The sequence below is a fragment of the Phoxinus phoxinus genome, assembly GCF_949152265.1.
Source record: "Phoxinus phoxinus genome assembly, chromosome: 15".
NCBI classification, from domain to species: domain Eukaryota; kingdom Metazoa; phylum Chordata; class Actinopteri; order Cypriniformes; family Leuciscidae; genus Phoxinus; species Phoxinus phoxinus.
Window position 1 is genome coordinate 20,818,031 of NC_136890.1, and position 10,807 is coordinate 20,828,837.

Below are 10,807 nucleotides of genomic sequence, written 5' to 3' on the forward strand. Positions count from 1 at the left end.
ATAGATGTTAATTATAAATGTCTAAAAAAATTCTCACACTAAAACTTGATATTAAAAAAGTAAAGATATCTGATAGAACTACATGATTTATTTTTAATATCACTGAGATTGTTATTAAATTCATACTAAACATAAAACAGAGGACTCCAAACATGATTGTTTGTTTAGAAATTTTCGTTGAATTCTTTAGTCAGAACCAAAATAACTTAAAGTATAAGCAGATAAAATTGACTAACAATTTCGCCAGAAGAATAAGAAAATGACCGTTTATTTAAGTTATGCTGATTCTAAATACACATGCATACAAAGTTATCACATCATACATAGCTTATACACACTAAAATACATACATTGAATTTTATATGGTAATTACAATACCGATCAAAAGTTTGGGGTCTGTAAATATGTTTAATGTATTAGAAAGAATTTTCGGTAACACTTTATTTTACAGTGTCCTTGATACATGTAACATATGTAAGTACAGTAAATTATGCATAATTACATGAAACTAACCCTCAACCAAACCCTAATCCTACCCTAACCCTATAGTAACATGTAGTTGCTTAATATTACTCAGTATTTAAATATATAATTACACTGTAACAAATGTCACCTTAAAATAAAGTGTAAACACATTTTCTTATGTTCACCAAAGTTGCATTTATTTTATAAAAAATGCAGTAATATTGTGAAATATTATTACACTTGAAAATAACTGTCCTGTGATGGCCAAGCTGAATTTTCAGCATAATTTCTCCAGTCTCCTTCAGAAATCATTCTAATATGCTGATTCGGTGCTCAAGGAACATATCGTTTGTGGAAACTGAGCTACATTCTTTGATGAATAGAAAGTTCAAAAGAACAGCATTTATTTAAAATTGAAATGTTGAAATGTCTTTACGGACTCCAAGCATTTGAACTAGTAGCTATATATTGCTAAAATATGAACTCTACTTTTAATGTATTATAAAGCTTTCCAGTAGTCTGATTATTTTCTCTGAAACTTGGTTTACATTCATGTGTAATACTTCAGTGTCATAAATGTACCTGGAACTCTATAGTGCCATGACCCGGAATAGCCTGTCAAGAATCAAGAACTGTGTGTTTTTTTTGTTTTTTTACATTACAAAAGTAGATTTACATTTTTACGTGCACAATGGCAGATTCTCACATTCTTAGATATTTCACATTAAAAAGTGATTATTATTATTTTTTAAACAAATTATTAATCAAAACATCTCCTTTACTTTTTTCTTCCCCAAGCTCAAATACACAATAAATAACAATCCAATAACAAATATTGTGTAAATAACAATTGTGTTCTGGAGTGTTCCGTATAACGTTTGGTGTTTGGATTTACAAATGTGTTCCCTGCAAAACCTATAAAAGAAGAAAGGCAAGAAATTATGTTTATTCATGCATGTTTATTTCGAAATACTGTCTGGGCCACCAATACTCAGCACATGTCTGATTACGATTAGGAAACCTCTGACATTTGTGTGTTTGTGTGTGTGTGTGTGTGTGTGTGTGTGTGTGTGTGTGTGTGTGTGTGTGTGTGTGTGTGTGTGTGTGTGTGTGTGTGTGTGTGTGTGTGTGTGTGTGTGTGTGTGCGTGTGTGTGTGTGTGTGAGAGAGATAAGGATGTACTGTACCTCCTTGCTGTTTCCTTGCTGGCAATAAAGAACGGCGTCATGTACTGATGAGAAGAGAATCGATTTTGTTAGTTTCTCGTTGAAGAAATCACCCTTCTCCATACTCTCTACAACGCCTCCTGAAAGAGGGAGAGAGATTACAATCAGTGATGACAAACAGGTCTATCTTGACTTGACTGCATGCATGCTCAGTGTTTAGGTGTCATTCCAGACGTCATGAAGACAACCAAGGGAGCACATGACATGGAGGAGTACATTCTTAAAAATAAAGGTCCTTTATTGGCATCCATGAAGAACCTTTAACATCCATGAAAACTTTCCATTAAACAAAACGTTTAGAGTGGAAAAAGGTTCCCTAGATCATTAAAATGTCCTTCACAATAAGAAAAATGGTTGCGCTAAAAGGTTATTTGGGGAACCCAAAATGGTTCTTCTATAAAATCATTGCAAAAATAACCCTTTGAAATCACTCACTCTGGCAGCCACATAAGTACACCTGTACACCAGCCTCTCCATAATCTTTATAGATCTGCCATTAAACAAAGAGTTTCAACAGGGTTAAAACACGTTACACATTCATTAAGTCGTTAATGAGTAGGCTACAGATTGTGTCTCACATTGCGTAGAGTTTTCACGCTAACTGTATCCAGGAAGTTGACTGGGCTCAGGTCAAGAATGATTGCCTGTGGGAGCGTGGAGTCAGTGTCGGAGTCAGGCCCCGCCTCCACAGTTACTACATCCTTTGGCTCTTTGAATGACATCTCATGGACATCCCCATTTGCCCCTGTGTGTGACAACTCCGGCTCCTCCCCGCTTTCATCGGTGTCCGACAACTGCAGATCCTCCCCCTGGTTAAAAGCAGACGACTGGCTCAGTCAGAATACTCAAACACACATATTATCTCACACACCCACATGCAAGCACACAGTCTATTCAAATGCAGACCTTAGTAGCTTGAACGGCAGCTTCTTTAGCTCTTTTCTTGGCCTCTTTCTTGGCCTTCTTTGCGGCTTTCTTTTCTTTTCGGAGTCTCTTTGCTTCCAATTTTTTCTTGTGTGAGAGAAGTTTAGCCACGTCTACCCCAGTCTGGACAAAAACGCACATTTATTTTTACTGCATGAAAATCCTGCCCTGCGCATTTGTTATATGTACAGTAGCTTGTTTGGTATAATCTCACAGTGCATGTTTATGTTGGATTGTATGTTTGGGATGATTACCCACTGTAAAAAAATAAATGGTTTTTTTACATTTTTAAGTTCAATCAACTTGGATGTTTTAGTCATTTCAATTTAAATGGCATTAAACTGACTTTAAAAAGATTTTAAATCTTGTATAGCCAAAAAGTTTAAACTTACTTTGATAAGTTAAAGCAATGTAAAAACATGTTGTCATAAATTATTGATGGTATCATTTTGTTACAGTCTTGTAAATGCTCTATGTAAATGTGTGTGAATAAATATGTATCAGATATGAGTATGGTTTGCATATGTCTACCTTCTCATAGAGTGCATCGATGTACATTTCAGCGTTGGCAAAGTACAATGTTGCAGATGAACGGAAAATCATTATACCAGGAATCTCCTTCACCTGTAAGGGTGTAAAACAGACGGTGAAATAAATAATGAAATCAATAATTTCTTTAAAAAAGAAAAAAACATTCTAAATGATTTGGATGCACAAACTTTGTCAAGCAATATATCATAATTTTCTCAAATTATCAAAGTTATTTACGTATGCAAATACAACTCAACCAAATTAAATGTGATGTGTTCTGACAAAAGCTCTAGGAGACACCAGAAAATCCTGAATGTTTATCTCTTGAGTCAATTTCCTCTGTCTTCAAACAATGGTCTTATTATTATTATTTTTATGTTGCTAAAGGTCAAAGACTGTGTAACTTGTGGCCAATTTCATTTGACATGGAATTGGAATTTCAAAATAAAGTTTTAATAGCACTACAACAAACTAACCACTTTATACTCCTGATCCCCTGCATGATACACATGTAACCCATTTTAGATACTCTATAAATACTATTTATTATACATATACTAGGTCTTAAAGCACCTACATGTTACACAATTGAAACTACAACACCCACACATTCAGACGCTCCCTGAGAACTATTAAGAAACTAACAAGTCAAACAATTACAGGTACGTCATGCTCTTGCGAAGTTGTGTGTCATTGAATAATCAGATAATCTAAGATATGTATCCAGGGAAGAGTAGGTGTTTCAGGAAGTGTGCTGTAATTCAGGGTTTTTTTTTACTATGAGTTCCAGGTTGTTCATGAGAACAAATTTAGTATGAACTATGCCCTTAAACCATTTGACATTTGTGCAACACCTCTTCTGTTCCAAATATAACAACATCAAAACTAAAGAATCAGTTGAAGTAATGATGCTGTGGTTGGTGGTGTCGTGGTCATGTTCACCTGATTGTAGTCCTCTACTGGTCTGTAGATGTCAGTGCCAGGAACCTGGCCAAGGAGAGAGTATCTCGGTCTGTTGTAGGGAGAAGAAACGGGTATTGAAGGAAAAGAAAGCAAACAAAACGAGGAGGGACAGATGGAGAGTTTATATGCAACTGCTGTCAAGAACAGGACTTTAATTGCATATGGCCACGCTAAGGGAACTCAAAAGGAAACAAAATATGACGTTCGAAAAAGCTTCTCTTGGGATCTTCAACAGTGTAAAGTGAAACAGGAGACTGCATGTATAACCAGTTTTACATTCTCATTTAATTATGAAAATGGTGCGCATGTATGTCCTGTAGTTTAGTCATTTAGGGTTTAGGATTATGGGAATATGGTGCATTTGTGAATTGTTTAGGCTTTGTCTATGTGGTTTCTGTCACTCACAGCTGAGTTCTGAAGACGACAGTGAGGATGGAGAAGGCGATAGATGCAGCCAGTCCCAAATCAGGATTGAGCAACACTGTCAAGATCATAGTCATCACCCACACCACCTAAACAAACAAACAACAGACAGAATAATATAACCGTCAATGCAGATCTTTCTTTTTTTAACCCATTCTTTCTGTCACTCTATTCACTCCCTCTGGCTCTCAGTCCTATTTTGAATGTGTTGCATAAGCTTTGCTTTCTCCTTCTTGTTCTCTCTCACCATATCCACTTTATTGGTCCTCCAGAGAGAGCAGATGTCTCCAAACTGCTTCATCATGCCTTGCAGGTTTACGTAGATTATAGCAGCCAGCACTGCCTGAAGAAACCAGCACACACATGAACAATTTGTCTTGATATATTCCTATGTAATTGGACACATTAGCATATTCATGACTTCAGCCCAGATATCTTATACTATGAATATTCATGACAGGCTCACACAAGAGCTGAATCAGGGTACTAACCTTTGGCAGCTCTTCAAAGAGTTCTCCAATCTTTAACAAGATCACCAGAATTACCAGAGCAGAAATTGCTCCAGCCACCTGAAAGTTTGACAGAGAGAGGATTCAATTTGAACTTTTACTCTACAAAATCGAATTCAAAACTCGAATGAATGAACCATCCCCTTGTGAAAAAGAAGTACACCTTAGCTTAGCATATAACAATAATTGTTGGTTTAACTTAAAAAAATAAGTTACCTGGATGCCTTAAAATTTTGAGTTCATTGAAATTAAAATTTTGAGTTAATACAATGAGGATTGGTTTAATAAATAGAAAATCCAAATATTATGTTATCTGAACCACAGATAACAGATAACCTTCTTTTCAACAAATCATGAAAATAATTTTTACAGTCTAGCTTTAAAAAGTATACCAATTACACATAACATTCTAAAAGAATATACTATTGAATGTTTTCGGACACTTAATTGCATGTTATTTGCAATTAAATGAAAATAAATGATAGTAAGTTGTTATTTGTGTCGATTTGTAATTACACATTTTTAACGATGAAGCTGAAATTTTTAAATGTATTTAAAAATATTAACTTTAAATGTAATAATGAACGACACTACAGTTGAAATTATAATCAGGTATACTTTACTTGTTCTTTTGTGTTATCAACACATTCAATTAAGTGCACTTCTTTTTCACAAGGGTCCATTCATCTATTCAAAAAGAAGTTAGGAAGAGATAGGTGTAAAAGGAAATGTCAGTTTGCATTTTGTTAATGTTCTCACCTGTGACTTCCCCCCAGTGCTGACCTGCACCATTGTGCGAGACATCGAGCAGCTTATAGCAAAGCACTTGAACAAGCCTCCGATGGAGTTAGACAGACCCAATGCTATGAGCTCCTGATCCAAGGGGAGAACACATTACAAGTAGTAAAGATGTTCAAACCAAACTTTTGGAATTGACACAATCAATGACACAAACTGCCAGGGGTTTAACTGGCAACTGGATTTGAATGTAAGAACTAAAGTTCCAGGAAAATAGTGTGCAATGCCAGTTTGGTAGCACTTTTTTTTTTACAGTGTCCTTGTTACACATTACTATTATAGTAATAACAGTAAATTATGCATAATTGCATACAATTAACCCTAAACCAAATCCTAATCTTAACTTAAGTTTGTTGTTAATTAACATTACTCAGTCAGTACTTTACTGTATGATTTCACTGTAACAATAACACCTTGAAATAAAGAGTAACTGCCATTTTTGTATGTGACCCATTTTCCTGTTTCTCAAGGTACAGCTTTTCTCTAACAGAGTAACATTTTGCATTTTGAGAATCAATCAGTTACTGACCTCTCTCTTTGCTAAATTCCCCCTGTTTGTTTATTAGTGTTTGTACTGAGATGATATCCAAAGATCTTAAATATATCACTTAAAACCATATTTTCCAGTCTTGCAGTTTTACTATGCTGTTTGCGTATGTTGACATGAAAAGTTTGAAAAGTTTTTAATCTAATTTGAAACTTTTTTATTTTTATTTTATTTTATTTTATTTTATTATAAGAAATGTTGCATTGTGCTTTTTAAACGTGATATGTTTTTTTCAGGATTCTTTGATGAATACAAAGTAACAATTTAATAGCCATATAGCCATTTAGAGTCTCTTACCTGGTTACTGTCGACTTTGTAAGCATATTTAAGGGCAAAAATTCTACCCAGTGAGATAGCAATGCCATAACCAACAACAGCCAGTGCAAAAGCATCACCGACCATTGAACCCATCATTGAAAAAGCGGGCGCCACAGGAGCCTGCAGACTAAAGTGTGTAGAAGAGGTACAGATAAGTATATGAACATAAAGATGTACTGTGGTGCTGAACATGATTTTGTAGCTGTAACCATAACAATGCTATACAGATACTTAGAGTGTTGTACAGTCGTATTTGTGTTGCATAGTAGTGTGTTGGACTTACCCTGATGGAATTTGTCCAACCACTTCAACATTGTATTTTGTCTTCAAATCCATCTGCCATGACACCACAGTAGCGATAATAATCTACACAAACAAGATTAAAGCTTTAAGAAACCCTCAAAGAAATATGGTACATTACCTCTAAACTGGAAGAGCCAAAAACTGATGTGTATCTATTTTTGACAGTTTTGAATGAAAGGCGACATTATTATTATACATTATAATTTTTTTTTAATGTTTTTGAAAGAAGTCTCTCACCAAGGCTGCATTTATTTAATCAAAAAACAGTAAAACTGCGAAATATTATTACAAAATAAAATAACTGTTTTGTATTTGAATATATTTTAAAATGTCAGCATATTAGAATGATTTCAGAAGGATCATGTGACACTGAAGACTGGAGTAATGATGCTGAAAATTCAGTTTTGCTATCACTGTAATAAACTACATTTTTAAATTGATTAAAATAGAAAACAATTATTTTACCGTGTAATAATATTTCACATTGTTACTGTTTATAATTGTAGTTGTGATTAAATAAATGCAGCCTTAGTGAGCATAAGAGACTTTTTAAAAAAACATTAAAGAAATGTATTCAACTTTTGACAGGTACTGTAATTATCACTTTACAACAAGGATCCATTTGTTAACTACATTAATATGAACTTACGATAAAAGTACTTATTATTAAATAGTAAAGCATTTATTAATAATGCTAATTTCAATATTTACTAATACATTATTAAGTATGATGGACCAGTTTAATCTGCTAATATTATTTAATAGATCAAACATGAACTAACAATGAACAGTTGTATTTTATCAACTAATGTTCACAAAGACTAATAAATACAGTAATAAATGTATAGATCATTGTTAATTAATGCATTAAATATTATTGTATTATTGTAAGGCGTTGGCAATTATCTTTTATAAAAAAAGTGTCTGTCCTCAGTTTGCTGTAAAAGTAAAGTAAATGTGTGTGTACATGTGTGTGTTTAACTGTATGAAGTAACTCACAGTGATCAGCTCAACAGGAATAGGAACCGGAATTTTGCGTGCTGCCAAGGCACTAAGTTGCTTTGCACCGATCAGGCCAAGAATGGTTACAATGCTAACTACCAGAGTACCAATGTTAGTCTTTCCAAGCAATGCACAAATCTCTATGACTGTCTGGAGAGAAAAATAAAAATAGTGAAAGATGTATTAAATCATCCATAGCTTTCAGAGCATAAGTCATAACCCCCACCACTAGGGGGCTCTAAACACAAATTACACATATGTGATTATTTGTCCTTGTCTACGGCCTTTTATGTCCCAGTTCAGCATAGTCCTTAATGAAGTGTTTGGGACTGTGCCATCAGTCAATCAGAATTGATGCTCCGGATCCATTAGTCACATGGCATTTATTGTTATAAATATTGTTGTAATGTGTTCATACTCACATATATAAGAGACAAAGGTCCGCTGTACCGACTTGGGTTGATGCCGAAGGAATATTTCAGCTGGGAGACGATAACATGGATGGCGGCTGCAGTTGTGTAAGCTCTCACCAATGGCTCTGACAGATACGTCACCACAAAACCGAACCGAACCACACCGAGGAGCAACTACAAACACAGACACCACACAGATACTTAATCACATACACACCTTCAAAGCTATACTCAAATTCCAATTCCAGGAGAACCTACCTGGAAAATGCCAGATAAGAAAGTCACAGTGGCAGCGATTTTGACCCTCTCCGCATCACGGCCGACAGTGTCTAATATGGTGATGTTGGTGTCATTGCCTGGCATCATGAAGTCTGAGTCTGGAGCCAAGCGCTCCGTCACGCTGCCAATCATAACGCTCATAACTGCATACGTACCTGTAGACAGAGAAATATAAGAAAGTGTGGGTAATGTTTGCTATGTTTGTGGGGATCAAATGTCTGGATTTAAAGGGATAGTTCCCTGAAAAATGTCAAATCTATCATTATTTTCTCACTCATCCTGAATCAACAAGGTGAACTGTGACAAAAAGCTGTCAATCGCTCAAAAAAAGCACTATAGAAGCACCATAACAGTAGTCCATACAACAATATCTATTGAGCCATATTTCAAGTCGTGAATGAAATGTATGTCAGTATTTGCTAATGATGTTCACTGACAGCTCTCAAATTACATATGACACCTAGCAGTTTTGAAATCAGTAATATCAACCAGTTCTTACAGGGATAGTTCACTCAAAAATGAAAATTCTGTCATAATTTACTCATCCTCAAGTTGTTTCAAACCAGTATTTATTTATTTCTTCAGCTGTGTGTGCACACAAGAAGATATTTAGAAAAAAGTTTGGTAACAAAACTGTTGATGGGCCCCTTTGACTTCCATAGCATTTTTTCCCCTCCAAACTATGGAAGTCAATGGGGCCCATAATGTTTGGTTACTATTATTCTTCAAAATATATTATTTTGTGTTCTGCAGAAGAAATGCATTCATACTGGTTTGAAACAACTTGAGAGTGAGTAAATTATGACAAAATTTTAATTTTAATGTGAACTATCCCTTTAAGTGTCCCGCATCCTAACGACATCATGCTTGTAACATAAGTGCTATATATGATTTACTTATTCACCCAAAAATAAGGATTCTGTCATAATTTGCTCACTCTCAAGTCGTTCCAAACACAACTGTGGAACACAAAAGAAGATAGCTTGACGAATATTGGTAACCAAATAGTTTCAGTTCCCATTGAATTCCCTTGTATTTTTGTGCATACAATGGAAGTCAATGGGAACCAAAAGAGTTACCAACATTCTTCAAAATATCTCCTTTTGTGTTCCACTGAAGAAAGTCAGTCATGCAGATAAGAATAACATGAGTGTGAGCAAATGATGACAAATTTTTCATTTTTGGGTGAACTATCCCTTCAAGAACAAATTAAATCAAAGAAAGTGTGTGTTCTTACCCACAGAGATGTGTTTGGATGTTCCAAATACGAAGTAAATGAGAATGGGGTAAAAGGAGGAATAGAGACCAAAAACAGGAGGGACAGCAGCCAGCAAAGCATATGCCATACCTACACACACAAAATACATAACATGTGACATATGATTGTTTGTGTTTTTGTTTAGGTCTACAGTATCTTAAGTAACAGGAGTGTTTTGCACGTGCTTGTGTTGGACCTTGTGGCAGGTGCATGATTCCCACACTAATTCCTGATATCAGATCTCCAATAGCATTTTCTCGAAATGGGTATCGCGGCAGCCATGCCAGGAGAGGAACAAAGGATAGGAAACAGCTCTTAAACCTTGGGCCTGTACACCTGACAAATAAAAAAAAATGACAGAGAAAGACATAAAAATGAAGAAGAGCAACTTAAAGTGGGGTTTAAAAGTTTGAGACTTCTCCAAGATGTTGTTGCTTCCATTAAAGCACAATAAGCTCTTTGAATCATTCTCAAATCATACTGTACAACATGATCATTCTTAATGCTGTAAATACTAACTGTAATGGAAAGAATGCAAAAAAGAAGCATTTTCACAAGAGGATGATTAAATATGCAATGTAATTTAAGCTCAGCACTATGACAGACATACGCACCTGAAAGCATCTTTGAGTTTTTCTTTTGCTGAAATTGTGACATCTGATTTCTCACCAACGTAGTCGACACTGAGCTCATCCAGTACATCTCTGTGAATGTGATATGGTACCCTCTTCCTGAGCTCTGTGTCTTTCGTCTCTTTTTCCATTTTGAAACTCTATTGAATACTCAATGTTCTATTCCAGACGTGAATGTGAACCTTTACTAAATGTCTCTTCTCACACTCACTGTTCA

At 35.1% G+C, this 10,807-nt stretch overlaps 1 protein-coding gene across 1 annotated transcript; it reads right to left on the reverse strand.

Annotated features, from left to right (window-relative positions):
• Window positions 1-137: 137 nt before the first annotated feature.
• slc26a6.2 (solute carrier family 26 member 6, tandem duplicate 2) lies at window positions 138-10,721 on the reverse strand (the record flags this gene model as incomplete). The annotated part of the gene is made up of 19 exons (XM_079637737.1): window positions 138-1,380; window positions 1,652-1,770; window positions 2,126-2,180; window positions 2,269-2,499; window positions 2,597-2,737; window positions 3,146-3,238; window positions 4,088-4,157; window positions 4,514-4,620; window positions 4,779-4,874; window positions 5,023-5,100; window positions 5,800-5,913; window positions 6,683-6,830; window positions 6,987-7,069; window positions 8,006-8,158; window positions 8,431-8,595; window positions 8,680-8,855; window positions 9,938-10,048; window positions 10,155-10,294; window positions 10,573-10,721. 19 exons carry the CDS (start codon window positions 10,719-10,721, stop codon window positions 1,357-1,359), a joined length of 2,253 nt encoding a protein of 750 aa, XP_079493863.1. The 3' UTR covers window positions 138-1,356.
• Window positions 10,722-10,807: the final 86 nt, after the last annotated feature.